We start from the raw sequence: 23,212 nt of genomic DNA, 5'->3' as shown, positions 1-23,212 counted from the left end.
GGGAGAACCCCGAGAAAACCCACGAGGACGGTGTTTGTCCACCACAAAGTCCACACGGGAATCGCGTGAGCTGGGATCGAACCAGGGGCCCCAAGCACCGGAGGTGAACGCTCTAGCACTGAGCCACCGCGCCCCCCAAATCGAGGCATAGACCTACAATATCACTAGTTCCTAGTCCTAAAAAGCAAGTGCTTGTCATATATATAGTTCATACATTTATGTTGAGCCCAAGTTAATGTGCCACTTACCTAGGAAATGCCGTTTTTCCACCATAGGTTGTGTTCGATTTCCAGGTCACCTCTACTGACTTTGCTCAGCATCGGAATTTCCATTGCAGAAGACTGCGTTGCAGCTGGGGTATGAGCATTGCATCCCACCCTTCCACAGACAGGAGACATAGATTCGAGAAGCTAGAAGCATTCTGCTCAGAATAGACAACATGCCACAGAATAAGTATGGTTTACGAACATCCGATGAACTGAATGACGATGTGGAAGGGGGAAAACAGGATTCTCACGAATCTTCTATGAAAATTTGAGCTTTTTCCCCTCCTCTCTGCCCTCATCAAATTTGACGACATACAGCAAATGTACATTGAGAAGTTCTTTGGGATATTCGCAACAAGGTGTAAGAGCCAGAGATGTTCACCCTCGCGAGGGTGGCCCTCTCGAGGGCCTCCTCACCCTCAAGTTCCCTCGCCCACAGTGACGCGAGGGCGAGGGAGTGCGAGGGCTAAGACAAGTTTTGGCCGCGAGGGCAAGGACAAGCTTCGATGGCGAGGGTGAGGGTGCGCGAGGGCGAGGACAAGTTTTGGCCGCGAGGGCGAGGGTGCGCGAGGGCGAGGACAAGCTTCGATGGCGAGGGTGAGGGTGCGCGAGGGCGAGGAAAAGCTTCGACGAAGAGGGTGAGGGTGCGCGAGGGCGAGGACAAGTTTTGGCCGCGAGGGCGAGGACAAGCTTCGATGGCGAGGGTGAGGGTGCGCGAGGGCGAGGAAAAGCTTCGACGAAGAGGGTGAGGGTGCGCGAGGGCGAGGACAAGTTTTGGCCGCGAGGGCGAGGAAAAGCTTCGACGAAGAGGGCGAGGGTGCGCGAGGGCGAGGACAAGTTTCGGCAGCGAGGGTGAGGATGCGCGAGGGCGAGGACAAGCTTCGACGAAGAGGGCGAGGGTGAACGAGGGTGAGGGCCACGTGTTACTGCGGGAGCGAGGGTGCATGATGGCTAGAGACAACTTCCTTCAGGAGAACGAGGGCATGCGAGGGAGGAGGACAAGCTTCCTTAAAAGCAACTGTTTTGGAGTTTGCTGTTTGACCTCTTTTGCAGAGAGGCAAAATTTAAAATATCATCTGCCATGTCCCCTAGATGAAAAGTTAGTGTCATAGCAAGGTTATACATTAATCGTATTTTTCCTTTCAATTAATTGCAGTAGACAATTTCTCGTGTGTACGTACATAATTATTAAAAATAATAATGCAAATAAGAATAATATTTGATTTTTCCCATGAAAGTTTCCGGGTAGAAATAGCGCTACATTAAGAAGTAAGTGTGCTCATTGTTGCCCTCCCTGTGCTGGAGACGTTTTAGATAAGAAGTGTCTACTACACTGTCATGTTTAAAGAGTGTTGGTAGACAGACAGACAGTCACTCACGTCATTCAGCTGTAAATGACAAGAGCGCTGATATCTGAACAAACACAATCAATGAGAGAACCATCAGAATGCAGGAGATCAGATGGAAAAAGACTTGATGGAATGACTTTGGTTCATAGATGGCCATTTTGCTCTGGATTCTCTCGGACTCGGGCTCATTTTTTTCAACTGGGCTCTCGCTCATTTATTCCTTTGGGAATCGTGCTCGGGCTCACTTCCCTCAGTTGGACTCGCGCTGACTTATTTCATTGGCGCTCGGGGTAGCGCTGAATTATTGAACCCGAGAACGGTTGAGCGCGAATGCCGAGCTAGCGAGCGTTGGGCTCGTGAGTTTGGATGCCCATGAAATGGGCTGATTAATAGCATACATCCTCCTCCAATGTCCACCACTGATGAAGTTGTTACAATTAATCGGAATTTTTAACTTTTCATAGTTTTGTGACAGCCCAAACTATTATTTGAATCGATATTTGTTAAAATAACGTCAGTCACTATTGTATCGATTTTCATTGTTTCTGCTTTTATAATCTACGTGGGTAGAGCTATCATTTAGTTACAAAATAAATATGTTTTTTCTTGTCCTTAAATAGAAATATCTGACACGTTAATACTGAAATTTTGTCAAAAGAGCTGCTTTAACAAAATAAATTTAAGTTCCACAAGTTGTTTATGCAGCCGAAATTTGCAACTGTTGACTGATTGCTGTTTAGCCTCCTCTTTCGTCGGCGAGGCTATATGAGAAGTGGACCTATAGGTTTAACGCGGAATTCGATCCACTGTCGTTCAATGTTCTCCCACTCGGAATTGTCCCCAGGACCCCATGCACCAAAGGTTCGCGTGCAAGCCAGTGAGATAGGGTTTGTATGTTGTGTTGTTTAATGATTTTTATTAGGAATAAAATACGTTACAGGATGATATACTGATTATAAATGTTATAGTGCAAGTATTGAACGATTGTGTGGTAAAAGGAGAAATATAAATTTGGACAAATTTAAAAAAAAGGCCTGAAAAAAACTGTAGGGTATATGAAACATATAAAAGTTAGGAAAAGACACTTCAGCAAAACGAGCAGGATTTTGTTGTGGGTAAACAGTTTAATCATATTATTATTAATTTCGCACAAATGTGCCACACATCATAGCATGGGCGGCGATTAGGGGGGGGGGCAAAGGGGGACACTTACCCCCCCACTCTTTTGAAATGACCCATTAATGTCGCTATATAGTTTCATTTGGAAATATAAAGTTTTTGTATGTATTAAGGTTCATAGAATGAAAATGGTGCCATAAAATATTTGCCGTTTCGTGAGTACGTATTAGTTGTCTTCCCGTGCAGTTAAGAAAGCTACAGGAGTTGCGTTTTAATTGCCACGAAAAATGGCTCAAAAATTAACCTATCCGAGTGTACTTTCATATTCATTTCTTCTTACAAGGGCTCGATATGTTAGTCAGCCGCTTTGGAACTAATTGAGATAACATTTCGCAGAAAAAGAAGTCCTTCATAAGCAGTGTTTCTTTCAGAAACAATGTTCTGGGGGGGGGGGGGGGGCACTGCAGGTACTATTCTATTCATTATTATATTCTAGACGTATTATTTTGATCTCCTTCGGGAGGAGGCTCTCAGAGCTTCGGGGGGCAGTACCCCCCCTAAAAAAAAACATGTCTGGAAGAAACACTCTTCACAACTTATTTTGTAATTGCACAAAAATCGACAGTTCCTGAAATGTCTTTTCTTCTTTCTAATAGTAAGGAATATTTGATTTGATTTTTTTTAAATATCCCTTCAGCAGTGAGACTATATGAGTAATACTATGTAACAAGCAGTAACGACTACATATTGTCAGGTGCAACATTTAATCAATCAACATATAACATATAAAGCTTATAAAATTTTAGTCAGCTGGATTACATCTTATGAAAAAAGTTGAATAATTTCCACCTTATATGTTAGTTGTTTGACGTAACGTAAGCATGAAGGTAAGCTTAGATCTTTGTTCGAAATTCACATTGAAATGATATTCGCAAAGAATCTTCAGTGGGCTACAAGAATCTTTCGTTCCAGGTTGGCTACAAGATTGCGATAATCGTAGGACTTAAAAATGAAGATTTTATTCCCCATCCAGAATTTTTAAACTATCCTATCTCTTCAAGTCAATAATTGTATATTTTGCATTATTACTTTTCAACCACAGAGCAAAATAATTCAATCACTCTACTCCTGTTTTAATGATGTATGGCAGCGTGTAACAAATTGTTGCGAGGTCCTGGGCAAGAAAAGTTTGTGATCGCCCTTTCAGTTTTTAATTGCTAATTATAATAAAATTTCTGGAAATCAATTAATCTACACATTTAATTATTTGTGCTAAAGAAAATAAAGGTTTGTTCTCTTACTTTCCCGTTCCACCATTTCTTTCATCATCATTCATTTGCAATTTCATCCATCTCCTTTAGCAGTTACATAACTCTAGGGCGCTAAACTAAAGATTTCATCTTTTCTTTCATTACTACAATCTTAAAGTTTGCACGTATTAAAGTTTGCACGACATTATTAATTGTTGAATTGGTGGATTTATAAAAGTCTGTGCTAAATCATTTTAGGCTCGATAATCTTTCCAAGGCCCCTGGAGGCGCTAAGCTCTGAGCGTGCCATTTAGGGAGGAACGGTGGCTCAGCGATAGAGAAATTACCTTTGTTCGAAGGGTCGCATGTTCGATTCCCGTCCAAGTAAGTTCGTGGTGGAGGACATCGTGTTCGTGGGTTTTCTGGGGATTCTCCAGTTTCCTACCACATTCTCATTCAACTATTTCTTTCATCATTCACTTCTGTCTCCTTTAGCATTTAGCTTGCATAATCGTGGGATCTTAAACTAAAGATTTCATTTTTCATTTGCCTTTACGTATTTGTAGTGTAAGGAATCCTTGAGACAACGTTTGAAAGATATCATTTCATAATTGTGGGAATTACTGAAAATAAACTTTCCAACAATGATAGCTGCCAAAAATGAACCAAGACCAAAGTGATAAAGTGCACAAATTGGCCCCTAGGGTAGTTTCTTAAGACAAAGTTTCATATTTATGGCAATTATTGAAAAAAAAAAATTAAAATTTTTAACATTGTTAAGGTAGGACAAATGTATCTCTATTAGTGGTGAATATTAACAATATTTGAGCATCGAAATTAACCTTACAAGCACATTGACACATTTCAGTTTATATTTTAAAATACCAATTAACTTAGATTCACATTCAAATCAATGAAGTCATTCATGTTATAGGTTAGAGTGGGTATATATTTCCGAGTGATAATTCAACAATAGTGTTCTGAAGTATTTTATTTGTTTGCTGACGGAGTTTCAAAATTAAGCTCTTTAGATCTTTCCCTTTGAATTTGTTCAAATTCCTCAGTTACGCTACATACATCAGGGATGGCCAATGTGTTGACTGTCAAATTCTGACATAGTCCGCGGCAGTCACTCTACCGCCACTCATCAAACCTTCATTTCACCCTCACCCTCATGAGAGCCGCCCTTGTGTGGCTGAATACTTATGCTTGCATCGTAGTTCAAGGAACATTTTGAAGTAAAGGCATTGGATACTGTTGATAAATGATGTAAACGTCACTATCGACCGAGATCTCCATTGTAACAGTTGTTCCATTTTAGGTGTTCCACAATAAGTTATACGATGATATGTTTAGTTTCCTTTCTTTAGGACGTATGTTAAGCAAGGGCGGATCCAGGACGAACTTCTGGTGGGGGTGGTGGGTTGTAATACTGCTACTTAGAGCTACTTTTAAGAGCTCCAAACTCTGGGATGCGTTTTATTTGTATATATAAAATAAAGAAGTTTCCTCTTATGGGGGAAGCGATCGCCCCGATCACCCCCCCTGGATCCGCCACTGACGATAAGGAAATAATTCAACAAATAGGTTGAATAATTGATGCTCTGATCCTCACGGAGGCCCTCTCGAGGCCTCCTCACCCTCAATTACCCTCGCCCTCAATGATATGAGGGCGAGGGTGCGCGAGGGCGAGGAAAAGTTTTGTGCACGAAGGCGAGGGCAAGCGAGGATAATGGACAACTCCTATCGCGAGGGCGAGGACAAGCTTCGACGAAAAGGGCGAGGGTGTGCGAGGGCGAGGAGAAGCTTCGACAGCGAGGGTGAGGGTGCGAGAGGGCGAGGAAAAGCTTCGTCGGCGAGGGCGAGGGTGCGCGAGGGCGAGGACAAGTTTCGGCAGCGAGGGCGAGTTTGCGCGAGGACGAGGACAAGCTTCGATGGCGAGGGTGAGGGTGCGCGAGGGCGAGGGCAAGCTTCGATGGCGAGGGTGAGGGTGCGCGAGGGCGAGGACAAGTTTTGGCCGCGAGGGCGAGGGGGCGCGAGGGCGATGGACAATTCCATTCGCGAGGGCGAGGGTGAACGATGGCGAGGGCCAACTGCTACTGCGAGGGCGAGGGTGAGTGAGGTCGAAGTAAAATGAACATCTATGGTAAGAGCAGTGTGATCGTAGAATAGACAGCCTGATGAAGACATTCGTCACAATAAATGCATAGATGCCACTAAGTATGAGCGGGAAATTAAAAAGCCATTTTCAAATGATTGTAGATCAGATCATAATAGGCGTAACCTCACTAACCTGAAGCATTTTACGCAGAACAGACGAGTTTTTTTTTTTTTTTTTTTTTAATGAAATAAATGTAAGTACGTAGATTTCATACAGAAAAAGTTGTCACTAATAAGATTTTTGTATGTCAGTACAGGGTGTCTATCGGTCACGAAAGTTACGAAACTTAGCTTTTGAGTCACGATTTTTATCTGTACAAATATAGTAGAGACTGGAAAATTTTTTTGTTCGATAAAACGTGAGAAATGTTAGTCACAGTGGGTTCAAACTACGTGCAAAAGGACAGAAACACAAAGAATGGGAGGCATCGCTAACAGGAATGCAACCAACTATTCCGTTCAAGAGAATTCCCAGTGATTAAGTGTTCCGTATATATATATATATATATATATATATATATATATATATATATATATATATATATATATATATATATAAGTAAAAGATGGTATCATGAAAGCCGAAATCCTATGAGCAGTTTATAAAATGGTTTGTCATGCATCGAATAGTTCAGTCAGTGATGGTAATGATTTATTTTTGTTAATGTTTCCCGATAGTGTTATAGCTCAAAAGTTTAAGATGCAGAAAGATAAACTTGGCTACATTGTAACGTTCGGCCTTGGGCCGTATTTTCAGAAAATCTTGATTCAACTAGTACGTGCTTGTAATTTCTACTGTATATCATTCGGCAAAAGCTTGAACAAGATTGTTCAAAAAGAACAAATGAGCGTGGTGATTCGCTATTGGGATTCAAGTACAAATGAAGTCACAACTTGTTGCTTGACGTCATTGTTTTTAGGTCTAGTACTGCAAGTAACTTACTAAGTGCATTTACGAGTAGTTTGTGTGAACTAGAACTATCTGTTAATAAACGAATTTAAATAATGTTGATGGTCCGAGTGTAAATTTGAAATTCTTAAGTGATTTCGAAACCTGATAAAAGGTGAAAGTACAGATACAGATGTAAAAGAACTTGTTGACATTGGTACTTATTCCCTTCAAAAGGTACATGGCTCCTACAAAACTGTGCATATGAAGTCTGATTGGAAAATTAATACTTTTTTTTTTAAAGAAGTGTTTACTATTTCTTCAAAGATTTTTCCCTCTAGATGTGCAGATTTTGTGCATATCACAGGTTCTTCTGTATTTCCGTTAAATTGTGTTCTATTAAGTGGATCGAAAATTCAAAGGTGATTGAAAGAATGATCGAGATGTTGCCTTTCTTGAAAAAATTGAATGTCAATCAAGTGTCTTCAGAACCCCCGGACACAGAAAATTTCAACGTTCTGCAGAAGTTTTTAGCGGACGACCTGCCACAAGCGAAACTTTCATTCCTGCAATTGGTAGCGTTAGAACTAGAACACTAGCTGACGGATTTTTAATCTGACAAGCCTCTTTTACCATTCATGTTTGACGAACTGCATTCTGCGGTCCGCAATATTGGTATCGCTTCTTGAAAAAGTGTAATGTTTTCTGTTAAAACAACCAAGCAACTGATAGCTGTGGATGTGACAAAGACAGAGAATCGTCTGGATGTTAGATCAGTGGATATTGGCTTTAGTGCAACAGCAGCATGCAAAGGAATACAAGAATTTGGAATTCTTTCTTTCAGAAAAGATTGCAGAAATTTTCTCGTTTCCTTGTTTACATCATTAATCAGAAATCACCATTGTGCAAGATCATGATGAGAGGATAATCATGCCTTTCTCCATTTATGATGATACAGTTCTATGAGAGAATCTAGTATTACTAGTGTTTTACAAGAACTGACCTCAAAAAGTCATGTAGCTTACGTCGAAGCAGATGAAATTAAGGGAAGTTATTTATTGCTGTGTGAAAAACCACATATTCAAGAAGTAAGTCAGTCGTTTAAGTGGAAGAAAAAAGGTTAGATGTAGGCCTATTTCTTATGATGAAAATTTTCAGTCATGATGAAAAACTTGTAGAATTTTTTAAATGTATACTTAACAATGTTCAATGGAAATAGTACTGTAGAAAGAGGATTTTCTGTTAACAAAGAGTGTTTAGTGCAGAACTTCTCCATTGGAGGTTTACATAAGGTATTGGTAACAAAGTCTATGATTATGGCTGTGAGAAAATGCATCGTTGAAAACGAATGGAATCTTTGAAGCAAGAACGAGATGAGCAACAGGAAAGAAAAAACAAAATCAAGATGGAAGCAGATTACCTTAAAGAGTTGAAGAAGAAGGAAAGGAGTCCGAAGAGGAAGTTGAAACACTTCAGAACGAGATCGAAAGAGCTCAAAAAAAGGATAAAACAAAATTAGCCAACTTAAAAGAGAGAGAGAATCTACCAGTACAGCTGTTTACAATCAGTGTGACAGTTTCAAAAGGATTGCTAAGGATTGATCAGTATATGTAGATCATGCGTATTTAGATATATAATTGTAAGATTAGTGGATTTGTGTTTGCTGTTGGTTAGTTATCGAACAAAACTGACTATATGCAGTGAATATACTGAAAGTGATGTGAGAAGACACCAAGTTTTTATCGCTCCAGGGAACAGCCTTTGAAAGCAGATTAGTGCTAAAGAACTGGTATTAGTTTTTGAATGTTACGAAATTTTAAGGTTTAGTAATGAAAAAGTCACAAAATTTGATTTTGGAATTTTATTAGACACCCTGCCAGGATTGGCTGGTTTAAACCAAGGTGGTTTAAACCAAAGAACGAAAAATGTTCGTAAAAGTGTAAGTGTTCGTCAAATCTTGATGAACACACATTTGTGGGTTATCGCGTGTCACTTCCGCATATTATTCGTATTATATTCAAACCTAAATTCCCCATTCATTACTCAGAGAATATACTACAAAAGCAACTTTTTTTTTATAAGTTTATGAATGTTTCTTTTGTGATTTTTTAATAGTTTATTATGATTGTTATGCAATTGCAATCAAAGAAAAATTCTAAATATTGTTTCGTTTTAATAATGTTTACTATTGATAAAATTAATCGAAATACCTATTTTTTTTTTGGGGGGGGGGTCATTTACTGAAATCAGAAGTATCTTTGGTGTCTATTTATGTATAAATGGGTCAGAGCCAAAGTGGACTCAAATAATTCTTATCTTTATTCACTTTTCTTAGTGATATGCAAATTAAGTCGTCGTATTTCTTTTACTTGTACTAGCAAAAGTCGTAGTGAACTAACTTGGACTTAATTAGTTCTTCTATACTCTGAAGTGTTTTGAAATTGTCCATCTGTAATTATGTATAATGATTTCATTTGTGCAACTGTTTATCTTTTTGTCCTTCTCAAATGACTCTTGGCAAACAATTATACAGGGTGTTTCAAAACAACACCGACAACGTTTGGGAAGTAATTCCTGACACCAAGATAAAAAGTATAGACCAACTTGGGTGCACAAATGCTTCCTTTCGGATAGGCTGCCGAAAACATGAAAAAATGAACTTTAAAGTATGGTACTCATGCTAATGGTACCAAATATCCAATGGTACTCACGCAACAATTTTTATGGAGGGAGTTTGGTTACTGGTATATAATCTGTAGTACTCACCAACTACCTCTAGAAAAATAGTTGCGGAAGTACCGCAAGATTCTGAAAGTCGGATATTTGGATAGGGTATATACTAGTTCCTAAGTGAAGTCTTGACCCGACTACGGTAAGTCCCATAGTTTTGGAGCTATGGACCTCCAAAATTTGGTGTTTCATGTTCTCGGCAGCCTCTAACTCCGAAAGGAAGCATTTGTACACCCAGATTGGTCTATACTTTTTGTCTTATCTTGGTGTCAGGAATCACTTCTCAAACGTTGTCGGTGTTGTTTTGAAACCCGTATTATAAGTATGTAAAGATCAATACAACGTATCAGGAGTTCTTTGAGAGTGAGTCGGCAGACATATCGCATTTGTGGCCAATTAGTCGCGGTTTCGAGTTCAAATGGAGGACAATTTGTTTCGGATGTAAGTCAAGAAACGGTTTGGACTCCGCTTTAAGCTTATGTGACCCCTTCCAGCATAACCCGGCTGTTGCATAATAGCACCAAGGCGAAACAAACTTATTTCTGTACATATGTGATATAAATACATAGAGGAAATTATTTAAAAAAAAAAAAAAAAAAAAAAAAAAAAGTTTAAACCCAAAAAAACAGGTTTAAACAAAAAAAAAAACTTTTTTTTTTTTGTTTTGTTTTGGCTTTGGAATAGTCTGTACACGAGGCCTATATGTAAATATCCCGATTGCAACAGTTACGTATCCCAAAGCAATTGATGTGCTTCGTTCATTCATTTGGCTGCTGATAAACAATCCCCAATCATTTGTGATTCTTTTGTTTGTTACAGGGATTCGAGGTTACTTTTTCTCAAAATGTGGACATCCAGCTATCATGGATCGCATTGAGTTTATGGGAAATGTTATTACATTGTTGGAGAAGGAAGGTTTTCTAATGGACGGTTCCAGTGTAAAGTTTGTTCGGTGGTTGGCCTTAGAGAATCTTCATTTAGTTGTCGATATGGAAGACATCGACAAATTCGATCTAAGAGGTAAGTTTTAACTCGCCCGGCAATAATACTTACCATAACACTCCTGCCGAATATAAGCCTTAAAATTTTTATGAGTTTTAAAGCAAAACATATAATTTTTACATTTCGATGTATTCAGAGCTTATAAAGATTTTTTTCTAAATAATATATATACCGTATTTACGCGAATGTAAGACGCACTCTTGGTGAAAATGAAAAGAAGCCTACACTGCATTGATTTTAAACATTGAAAAAAAAAATGATTAATAAACATGGGAAAACAAATAATGTTATAGGAAAATAAAGAAACATTGAACTTACTGGTGGAATTTACTTTATATTCATGTGCATCTGATGGTACTTTCTTTTTTTTTCAAATGTAATTACGGTACAACACTTGCTTGCGTCGGTTTTATAGCAATACATTATCGGTATTATATTATACCAGTATGTACACACTCACACACACACACACACACAAACAAAACAAGTAATTATTGAGTAATTATTCAAACTTGTTTCTTTTCTTCTGTTTTGCACTCACACTCGCAAAAACAACACTAACACGTTACTGCTCATTATCTGTCTCCTCATCGGCATCACTGTCTTCCCCAATTTTTCCACTTTTGATGGCCAAATACACACAAAATACACATTATTTACACAATTATGACTAACGAGATTAGCAATTTTTGGCAAAACTCCATCTAATCTGACCTAAATTTGCATAACAAAAATCTTAGACGCACCTTAATTTTGGAGGCAAAGAATCGACAAAAAAGTGCGTCTTAGAATCGCGTAAATACGGTATTTAAAAACATATTAACTACAGGAATAAGTGATTTATGAAACTTATTCAATAAAAAGATAGGTATACTGACTAAACATTTATTGACGATACATACAATACATTTATGAACAATACATACAAATATTTATTTTCTATAAGTTTTGTTTATTTTTATACAGAACATTAGAAGGTAAAATAAATATAATTGTTGCGTGTAGTACCTAAAAGCAAGAAAAACAATATCTCGTTTGAAATCTACAAAAACTTGCTCGGACATAATTGCCGCAAACAGAGGAGACTCGCATCTGTTCACCTGCACGTTAAAACTGGACAAAAATATTTTGATACGTATACCGGGGTGCACCTCGTTTGCGCACAGTTTTCTCCCAAAGATCTACGATAATCTGTAGTTGATTGACAGCTGATCGAAAAGTATAAAATCGTGGTTTTGCGCACAGTTTTTAAATGCGACGTTGCCAAATCTTAATATAATCATGCTTAAGCAAATCGTGCAGTTGCGCACAGTTTCAATACTTTAGAGAATGAGGGTAAATATGAAAGATACGAAAGAAATATTCAATTCTGCTGTTCAATGTTTATTATATTCAATTCTGCTGTATGGTACATTTTTTACAACTTTAGTCCTTGAAATTTGTGTCCTACAATTTGAAGATATTTCATTCTCGAAACTTCGCTGTGTGTGGAGTTTTGAAAGTACCTCTATAATTTCATGATTTGTTCCTTTCTTTGAATTTCTTCTTTCCTTTGTGGTTTCGAATCTCCTTTCCGAAAGTGTGCGCAAAAGCATTGCACCCCGTATACCGACAGCTCGGTGCATGTCAAGGGAAGGGGCAAAGAGCAGAGAGAACAGTAGCCAGTAACGACCATGAACCGTTTTGGGAAGGACTCTTTACAGACACAGATCCACCTTCTGAAGTTCTTGGCGCCATTCTCTCGGTACATGATGGCTCTCGGTTTGCCGCAGTCGGAAAGGTAAATCCATGCTTCATCGAGCGTTACGACGTACATCCACCTTTGTTTTGCCAGATGCCGTTCGTACAGCTTCCGGGCGTTACACTTTCCTTCCTTTTGGTGGGCATCCGTGAGAAGATGGCCGCGACCTTTCATGTCTTTTTCCAGTTTGAGTTGATGGTGTAACGTCCGGCTGACAATCCCCAAAGACACGTCAAGATGATTAGCCATACACCTTTGTGTTGACAGATTTCCTTGCATTGCCATTTTGCGAAGTTTCCTGTGCATGGTGAAGGTGGCCTTGGTGCATTCCCGCTACCTAGGCAAGTTCGTTGGTGATTCAAATGGTGGAGCTTCGTTGCAGTTGTACTTTTTAATAACATTTTTTATTCCACTTAAACTAATGTTGCAACCATTCTTCTTGCACTGTTTTCTAATGACAGAAACACTAAAGTGGGCGTCATAAATAGCCGCAACATAGCCTTCCCAAAAGCGGTTTAGTTTGGGCGGCATTTTGGTCACAGAGCGGAAACCCACACACTTGGAAACAAATTTAACACAACACTCACAACAATGGTCCTGTTTTATGCGTTATTGTCGTCCGCGCGGAAAAAACAATTCTGTTCTCAGGAAGCCACTGCACAGCACTGCAGGACGTCACCTGTCAGGTCGGGTGAGTCCATTCTGCCCGGGAGGGGGAAGCAACGAAATCGGCCAAACAGGCTGAACAACCTCTGTATATGAGTAGTATAAATGACTTTCATGCTCAGTCCACAATAAATGTATATCATGTAGTAGTAAATCTTTTTCATAATATTGATTAATGAAAATTGCTACCAGTGGAAGGAGCTTCAAACCTGTTTTCGGGAGTTTAAACACTTCGAATCCTATAAGAAGACTCGGCATGACCAGCAATCCTTGGATTTACTTTTGTAAGATATGGTTGTCTTGTAAAGTAATAGACACACTAGTTTGGATAAGGTAGCGTTCATGTGTAAAGAATCTATTTGTTACTGAAGTTTTGTTCAATTTATCAGAGAGAGACTTTCTTTCTTGGATGTAATTTTTATGATGTTTTGATTCTTTTTTAGAGAGGGCAAGAAAGAATTTTGAAGAGCTGGAAACGTATGCAAGTATATGCTTTGTTCTAAGACTTCTGTTCACTGAAAGGTTCGAGAACTACGATCATAATGAGGTAGGATGTGTAAAGGGTTTATAAGTGTGTTTATATAATATTGACAAAATAGAAAATCTGGTACCTTTTCGATCCAGAAAAATAATCTAATTCGATAACTTAGGCTTATATTTATTATCTTAGGGTATGTTAGAATAAGATAATGTAATGAATATATACTAACATTTCTTTGAAAACTTTAATTTCTGCTTTTACTTAATATCCGTTGCTTAACATTGTTATATTTTTGTATTCATTTAAAAATATCGGGAAAAATGAAAAGATTCTTCGTTTTGTTGGCAACAACGAATAAAGGGAATTAGTTTTTCATCAGTGTGCACCAACACATGGAAAGAGTTTTTTTTAAACATAAAAATTATATTAAAATGATTTTTTTCAAAGTTGTCTTGATTAGTCAGGGACAAGTGTGTAACCGGGAAGCAGTTACAGACGATCCCACTATTCTAATGAACTTCAGCACAAAATTCATTCGTGCAAGCTGAGATAACGTACATCAGTGGTTCCCAACCTTTTTAACCTGGTGCCCCCTTTTGTGAAACCTGCATACTTCACGCTTCCTCCCAAGGGCGCCAATCAGGGGGCCGCTTGTCCCCCCCCTAGAGGAAATTGTACTTCAGAATATCGAAAATCCAATAGAATTTTTACATTAGGTACAGCAAAATTTGAAACTATTTTTGAAGTGTCGCTTATACTTGCCCCCCTTGGAAACCACAACATGGGCGCCCTTGCTTCCTCCCCCTCTTCTTTGTCAGTTAGTGGTCTGACCCCTTCGAGTTGAGTTACAGCAGTGAATTCGCAAATCTTCGGCAATAGTTGTAATAATAATAACCATATTCATTTCCGGCAAAACTTTCGCATACTACTGTAGTACAGTATTAATTAACCAGCTTTATTCTTAATAAAACTACAGTCCATACTCAATAGCTATTTTGTGTTTGTACAGTATTTAATCTAACACCTCTGAGTCAATCTATTTGAAATAACCCATTTCGAGATTAAAATGTTGCTGCTAAATTTATTTTTTTAACTTTTGTACACACAGTTACACTATATTTATAGATGAAAACTAGCACTTATTTACTTTTCAGATGTTCAGTTCATCTTTAAGCGGTCATTTTGTATAGGCATGTAAGAATATTTTGCACTTTAAAAATGTTTGTGATAAACTCTATAGCGCCCTTATTTTAAAAGATATTGATTTCAAAAGAAAGAAAAAAAATAAATAAAAATAAAAAGTAAATAAATAAAATGAAGTGAAAGAGAAGTGTCACATTTTATGTCCAGTGCACATGTAAGCATACTACACTGTAAATACCTTTAAAAAATTGTTGAATATTGAAGTTTGAAAAATGCTTATTATCATTTGTAAAATTAAAAATTTTAAGAAAAAAATATGTTTCATCGTTACTTTCCTTTCTGGTTATGGACTTCGTGGTACACTGCTTCCGAAAAACGTTTCATACTTGGGAGTCTCTTGTTTATTTATTTGTTATGAGTCTTCAAACATGGCGAGTTTTTTTGAAAATCACCTATGTTCAACTTGAAATATCTCAAAAGGGACAATCGTGAAAAATCCCAAATTTTTACAAAACAATTATTATAATTTATTAAAAAGAATGTGTTTTTAAAGTTCAAGGAGGCAGTCGCCCCCCGTCACCTCTCAATGACTCCACTGAGTGCGTATCGTTGGGTACCGCAAAAAAGTTTTTTTTTTCTTTTTGAATAAATAATACTGTATAGTTACGAGCTTCTACATAGCAACTATAGTACCATTATCTCTAACAAACAACAATGCATTAAATTACTTTCTGGAACACGTTTTTTTTTTTTTTTTTTTTTTTTTTTTTTTTTTTTTTTTTAAATAGCAATTAAGATTGTTTTCTGCGCTTAGTTGTTAATGTGATTTCGAAGTTAGGTTCTATGAGTAATCATCCCTAATATTCACCTTGTGTTTTGTATTTTAACCACAATCACTACCTTTTATATTAATTATAATTAATTATATTGGTCTAAAATGGAAGATCTTAATATTACACAATTTGATCAAAACTAATAAATAATAATAATAATAAAGCATTATGCCGGTATTGTTTGTCTGAATGTCACCCGAAGACAGGACCTATACACTTACCTAACGTAGTTGAGGTGATCCATTAGCCCGGCCAGAACAGAATAGAATGGAAGTCGTATGTGATCAAAAATAGTATACGAAGCAATGAAAAGATGTAGTGAGAGGTTAAGAATTATAGTATTAGAATTACCATAGTAGAGTTAGTGAATAATGGTGGCCGCATTACGTAGGTAATCACGCATACTAATTAATATGCATTTGCACCCTGACACTCTTTAGCTATGACGGACAATTTATAATGCAAACGGGCCAGGATAAAATAAGAACTACACTTAGGGGCCATTTTTCCATTTTCTTTGCGCCTCTGAGGCGACGGTTCGCTGAATGTGCATGCGTGTCATACATTTGCTGAACCTTTTATCTATTCTGCGTATCTTGATTCTTGTTCCATGTATCTATGACAACTAGAGCCTGAAATATCAGCTTTTCAAAGGAACTCTATGTAATTGGATTTTTCTAAAATTTGGCCCGATACTATCGACTTTTTACCTTGCAGAGTAGGCTTGGTAACCTATGATGGCTAGCTACATTCTTCATGTTATTCATGAAATTTAGAAAAAAAAATATATATATATATATACTTTTTCATTTTTATTCGCTGATGAAACGTACTTGGGCTGGATCTAGCCCCCAGTGGGGCCGCGGTGGCTCAGTCACCTCTAGTGCATGGGGTCCTTGGATCGATCCCAGCTCGCGCCAAGTGAACTTTGTGGTGGGCAAACACAGTGTGCTTGTGTTTTCTCGGGATTCTCCCGTTTCTTCCCACCTTCTTCATTCCACCATTTCATTCATTTCTCATCAACATCGTCTCCTTTAGCCTAGCCGACATAACCGAGGGACGAGATTTCATTTCATTTCATTGTGGATCTAGCCCGCGGGCCACCATTTGCCATCACTGCTCTATAGTACTAAAAGGTCAGATTTTTGTCAATAAGATGATACTTGTATCGCATAAAAGAAAAATCACCGAAATAGTGATTTTTAGATATCCTGTTTTTAAAATAATTCCTCATTGTTTGTTCTTTCAGGTTACATTATTAAAGCTAGTATTGAACGACGGTAGAGCTTTGTTATCGGAATTTTCATCTAGAATAAATATAATCTTACAAGATGTTGGCTGTACCTCCACGCGTCCGCCACCGAAATATTTCCAAATTGCTAAACGCACCATACAAGAAGTTCTGGAAGGCGATTCGAAGAGAAACTGGAGTATTCATGCGGCTATGAAGGTGTTGAAAGAAGTAGATAACGAATTTAGAACCAAAACTGCTGACTCTATATTTTGTAGTAAACTAGAGAGCTTACCAAAGATTGAACTGGTAGAGGTGCCCGAAATAGGGAACGAGAACTATGAAGATCATGTTATAAAGTGGTTAGACGAGTTAGAAAGTCGTCGGCGTAATTTGGTGCAAATGATCGTTCCATTGCAACTACGATTGGGTCAAGTATCTGATGGAGATGTTTTGTTACCACATAAAGAAATTATAGAACACCGATTCATTGAAGAGATGGCGTCACTTCGTAAGTGTTTAGAAGTATCTGATAGGAAGAAAGAACATGTCGTTCGTCTCATGCAGCTCCTTTCGTTGAGAATGAACTGGCTTCAGGACACGTACAAAAAGATAATAGATGGTAAGTTGTGTTTTCAATATTTCATATACAGTAAAATGCTAGTATACCTATAGTTCGCACAAGGCCGGCTCTCATATATGCAACTTGTGCGTTTGCATGGGGGCGGCAAAAATCTGTCATAACTATATTATTTAAAATAAATATTTCATGTTGGAAACAGACTTAATGATGATTGTAGTTAAATTTACTAAGCTGATCTTCTAATTGAATACTACATCTATAAATCATGTTTAGGTCGCATTAGTTTAAGGTCATATAGACAGTCCTAAAGCAAATAGTCAAACAAATCCCAGCATGAATTGCTTGATTGTTGTCAAATACAAGAACTCAATTCTTCGAACAGTAGCGAACAGCTGTCCTATTTAGTTAGTTATCACTGTTTTGGTATGAAAACTAGTCTTATCTTTGTTACAAACAAGTTCCGTATCATTGACGGTGGAAACATTTTTTAAATTTTTAACAGTTGTAGAAGTGAAATGAAAAAATAAAGATAAAAGAGATAGTTGCACTGGAATTACAAACTAATATATTGAGATTGAAGCTTGAGATTGAATTCTATATAAAAAAAAAAAAGGATGTCCATCTTTCCTCTGCAAGTATGTTTGCTTTATTTCTCACTAACATAATAGATTGTTATTTAAAGAAAGAAAAAACAACGATATTGTATTTGTAGTATTTAGACCTTTCTGAGTGCGAGTGTGCTTTCCTTCCTCTTTGATGTTAATAGCACACTTAAAATATTGGCTTTTAAGATTTGTTCTTTTTGGAGAAAGGGGGCGGCAAATTTCCTAAGGCCGGTCCTGATTTTGTAGACCTTCAAAATTAATTTGTAACAGTGAAATTTTGTTATAATGAAATAAGTTCTCAGGAATTTTGTTATATTAACTTTAGGATTTACATTACTTTAGCGTGAATTTATTTGATGAGAAGAAAATTAGGTATACACACGAAGTAACTTGATGTACAGAAATTGCAAAGATATTTCTATAATATTTCAACTTATCAAATTTTTACGTCATACACAATGTTCTCGACTTTTGTTTTTGAAGTCCAGTTATAATTTCAATTAGTTTGAATTTTGTTTTGTAAGATAGATTCTATTTTGGCTACGACTTAGTTCCTTGTTTCTTGCATTGGAAAATGCGCAATGCTTAGTTAATGGTATAGCACTCATTGGTTACTTTCAAATCACTATCCTGCTCGTCCGATAGCGTACATATATCGAAAATGACTACCACATCAACTGTATAATAAAATAATGTAATAAAAAATGTTTCTATCATAGAGCAAGGTGAATTTCCAATTACATTTTTAAAAAAAATAAAATTACGTATGAGCAAAAAGACAAAATTTTCATCCGTTAAAATGAAATGTTCTGACGCACATTAGATAAACAAGAGAAAAAGTGTCTAACCAGGGATGACTCTAAAGTTGAACTTTGAATTCGGGAATAAACTATATATGTAAGTATAATTTCCTATTTCTGAACACTTCGTTATACTGACATTAGTTACAGCAACATTTTACTGTATTTATGATCCGGTTGCCGGTTAAACTTTAAGAACAAGTACAGCAGGGTATAGAAGATATAGGTACGCAGATGTTATATTAAGCACTTGCTATTTTAGGATTAGGATCCTAATGATGATGAAGGTCTGTGTGTAGAAGAGCAAGGTAAGACTATTTAACTAATAAACTTCCAGATACAGCCTGAGAGGCCAATTAATTCACAATGGAATAATGAACAACTAAACCACTACCACGAGCAGCAACGAGAAAAGAAGTGAAAGAAATTCGGCCAGGGCCTATATTTAGTGGCATCATCCTGGTATTCGTCTGAGGGAAAGTCTGTCAAGTTTTTCGGCTCCTCTTAGGTTAGCGTACACGCCTTTCTTGTGGGAGACCCGAGTTCGATTCTCAGTGGGAGCTTATGTGCTTCGGATCTCACGTGAAGCTTGTGCCAGTGCACATATTATCAATGTATTATTCATCATTCATTTATTGTTCTAATTTCATTCAATCGTAGGTTTGGCCACTTCCTTTTAGGCGCTTATTCTATCTAAACCATTTTTTCTTTCTAGTTTTACCCAATTACCCCCCAAAACTTTAAAAAAATAAAAAAGTCCACATCCCGAGTCCTCTTGTTTCCCTAACTTTCTGTCCTCTTTTGCTTTCTTGTCCTTCGTCCACTGACCAGTAGAAAATGTTTTAAGTCGCCACACACCAACGCAGTTCCTTTTTTGGTTTGGTCTTCTTCTGTCCATTTTAAAAATGTTGAATAGTTTTACCAGTCAATAGGAAGCGAGGGTGGTCTTGTGTTTGAAAATTCAGAAATGTTTCTGAAAAACAAAAGAGACACACTAAACGATCAGCACACAAAAAGAAATACGTTCATTCTTATTGTAGTAAAAGACAATTACTAATATCCTTAGTGAGATGAGAAGTGTAGTGTATGTGTAATATACAACTATGGACAGTGATTGGGAGAATTTACGCCGAAGTGATCAGTGATACAGGCGCCTCAGCAGCAAGATACTTGGACACAGGCATCAACACATTGCGAGTGTAATGAGTGATACTGTGTATTAAATTGACTTTGTGGGTGAAACAATACTTGAAACCCATCTAGAGACAGTGTGCAGTAGGGCCGGTAAGATTAAACGTACGTAAACTGTAATAACCATTCATCAATAAAACGACCAAAGACTATTAAAATTGAAAGTGACAACTATTGAAATAAAATAACAATTGGACTATTTCATTAATACAAAGTTACTAAAAATAATAATTGCAGATCTTGTTTTATATATATATATATATATATACAGGGTGTTTCAAAACAACACCGACAACGTTTCCTAGGTGGTTCCTGATACCAAGATAAGATAAAAAGTATAGACCAACCTGGGTGCACAAATGCTTCCTTCCGGAGTTATAGGCTGCCGAAAACAGGAAAAAATGAACTTTAAAGGTCCATAGCTCCAATACTATGGGATCTACCGTAGTCGAGTCAAGACTTTATTTAGGAACTAGTATGTGCCGTATTCAAATATCCATGTTTCAGAATCCTGCGGCACTTCCGCAGCAATTTTTATAGAGGCAGTTGGTGAGTACTTCAAATTATATGCACGTAGCCAAACTGTCTCGATAAAAATTGTTGCGTGAGTACCGCAGGATTCTGAAACATGTGTTTTTGGATAGGGCACATATTAGTTACTAAGCGAAGTCTTGATCCGAATACGGTAAATCCCATAGTTTTGGAGCTATAGACCTTTAAACTTCATTTTTGCATGTTTTCGGTAGCCTATAACTTCGAAAGGAAGCATTTGTGCACCCAAGGTGGTCTATACTGGTCGTCTTATCTTAGTGTCAGGAATCACCTTCCAAACGTCGTCGTCGTTGTTTTGAAGTACCCTATATATACATACATATATATGTAAAGTGGCTGACATGATTTTTTTTTTTTTTTTTAATTCATTTTCCTATGTTGCCCAGTCACAAGCTGTCAGTCAACATCTCACATGTTCGATCGGTGCTAAAAGGGACACTAAACTCGAAATCAACCAAACAGTCTTTTCGTATGTAGTAAATCAGGGCCAAACTTGTCTCCTTTCCAACATGTTGAAATGCCTATCTATTACACCAAAAGCATCAGGTGGAGCACTCTGATTCCACCAGTGCTTTTTAGTTCCCATAGTTTGTAAGTTTACTGTAGTTCCACAATGAAACGAACTTTTGTTCAGTAATTTGTTTGTTTTTTACAGTTAGTCAAGGTGAATCTACAGGAGACAGTGGCTTGATGAAGAAAGAGGTTGCTCCTTCTAACCTGTCGTTTTCGAATCTTGCTCATATGTTAATGGAAACTAGGCTTAAACTCTTAGCTATGACTATAGATTTAAAAGCTCTCTTTTCGGCGTATCTGTCACGCTTTGGTACTGCACACCCAATCACAGATGTAAGTATATTTGTTATGTTGTTTCATTTATTTTTCTAACGTACTTTTTTCTTTTCTGTTAGTAATATTATACCAGGGCACATACCAATTATTATTTAAAGGAACTTATATACTGAAGTGCCCTTTCGAAAGTTTTTTCCACTCCCTTTAAACTTCTCCAAAAACCTATTTATATGACAGAGGAAATAACCCGTTTTATATCATATCAATTCCTGCTCCATGGACGCAGTAGTAGTGGTCCCCGTATGGCTCGCCGAGTCAGCAAAAATTTCTCGATTCTGATTGGCTGAGAGAGGTCACGTGACTTGAGGCCCCGCCCACGCGGGAAATTCAAATTTCCGGGTCACGTGGTATGACGTCATGAGTCACCCTCATTCTCTTTTATGACCAAGATTTTTGAAATTTGTTCCCTTTTACGGGTAAGATGAGTGCTTTGATATCTCATTCTGATTGGTTGACAGCTGTCACGTGATCTTAGACCCTGAGATATTTGAAAATTTGTTCCCTTTTACGGGTAAGATGAATGCTTTGGTACCACGAAGCTGATTGGTTGATAGAGGTCACGTGATCTTAGGTTGTGGGATATTTGAAATTTGTTCCCTTTTACGGTTAAGATGAGTGTTTTGATACCTGATTCTGATTGGTTGATAGAGGTCACGTGATCTTAGGCTCTGGGATTTTTAAAAATCGTTCCCTTTTACGGGTAAGATGCGTGCTTTGATACCTGAGGTCACATGATCTTAGACCCTGGGATTTTTGAAATTCAGGTATTCTCTTTGGTGTATACTTTGGTACCTCGATTTTGATTGGCAGATAGAAGTCACATGATTTTAGACCTACCACATGGTGAACAGATTACATGGAAACCCCTCACTCATTTGTTTCCATTTACGGGTAAGATGAATGTTTTGGTACCACGATTTTGATTGGAGGATAGAAGTCGCATAATCTTACCCCCCCCCCCCCGACCCCAATGCTAGAAATTCAGAGTGCTATGACGATGATCCACTCTAGACCTGGATTTTAGAATTTTGTTCCCTTTTATGGTTATCCTTAAAGTTCCCATGGAGGGTTCAACCTCCTCCTTAAATAATCCTTTTTGGTATCAGGATATTGTACTGAAGTTTACCTTAAATATTATCATTCTCTTTGACAGATAAGATGATTACCAGCTTTCTTACCTTGATGGAGATCATGTCCTTGAATTAGTAGCCTATGTCTCTGGAAGTAACAATGGTGAAAGAGGGGTCCATCGTTGTCGATTGTAGATTTCTTATAACACATTGTTGTGAGTTTAAGCGATTTATTGCTCAGTAAGCGCTTCATTAATGGAAACAGTGTTGCCAGATTTTTCTTACCTAAACTGCTCCGATTCTTTTCGAAACGGTTCCGCAGAGTGCAAGAAATTTTAAACTAAAAATTTTTCGAACTAAAAAAATTTCAAAACTAAAAAATTTTAAACAAAAATTTTCAAACAAAAAATTTTCGAACTAAAAATTTTGAAACTAAAATTTCAAAAAATTTTCGAACTAAAAAATTTAAACAAATTTTTCGAAAAAAATTTAAACTAAAAACTTTCGAACCAAATTTTCAAATCAAAAAATTTTTCGAGCTAAAAAAATTAAATTTTCGAACCCCAAAAAAATTCGAACTAAAAAAATTAAAAATTTTTCGAAAAAAATATTTTAAACTAAAAACTTTCGAACTAAATTTTCAAATCAAAATTTTTCGAACTAAACTTTTAAAATTTTTGAACTAGAAATTTAAACCAAGTT

At 37.3% G+C, this 23,212-nt stretch overlaps 1 protein-coding gene across 1 annotated transcript in view; it reads left to right on the top strand.

The window, feature by feature from the left end:
* Positions 1-23,212, top strand: part of LOC145675639 (uncharacterized) — a 124,290-nt gene that overhangs the window by 64,233 nt on the left and 36,845 nt on the right. The window contains exons 15-18 of the mRNA XM_081746190.1: positions 10,583-10,783; positions 13,616-13,719; positions 16,879-17,482; positions 21,247-21,437. Of these exons, the coding sequence (XP_081602316.1) occupies positions 10,583-10,783; positions 13,616-13,719; positions 16,879-17,482; positions 21,247-21,437 (1,100 nt within the window). The remainder of the gene's footprint in view (positions 1-10,582; positions 10,784-13,615; positions 13,720-16,878; positions 17,483-21,246; positions 21,438-23,212) is intronic.

This window comes from Thermobia domestica, chromosome 18 (genome assembly GCF_964235325.1).
Source record: "Thermobia domestica chromosome 18, izTheDome1.hap1.1, whole genome shotgun sequence".
In the NCBI taxonomy this organism is placed as follows: domain Eukaryota; kingdom Metazoa; phylum Arthropoda; class Insecta; order Zygentoma; family Lepismatidae; genus Thermobia; species Thermobia domestica.
This window is presented reverse-complemented; position numbering and strand designations above follow the sequence as displayed.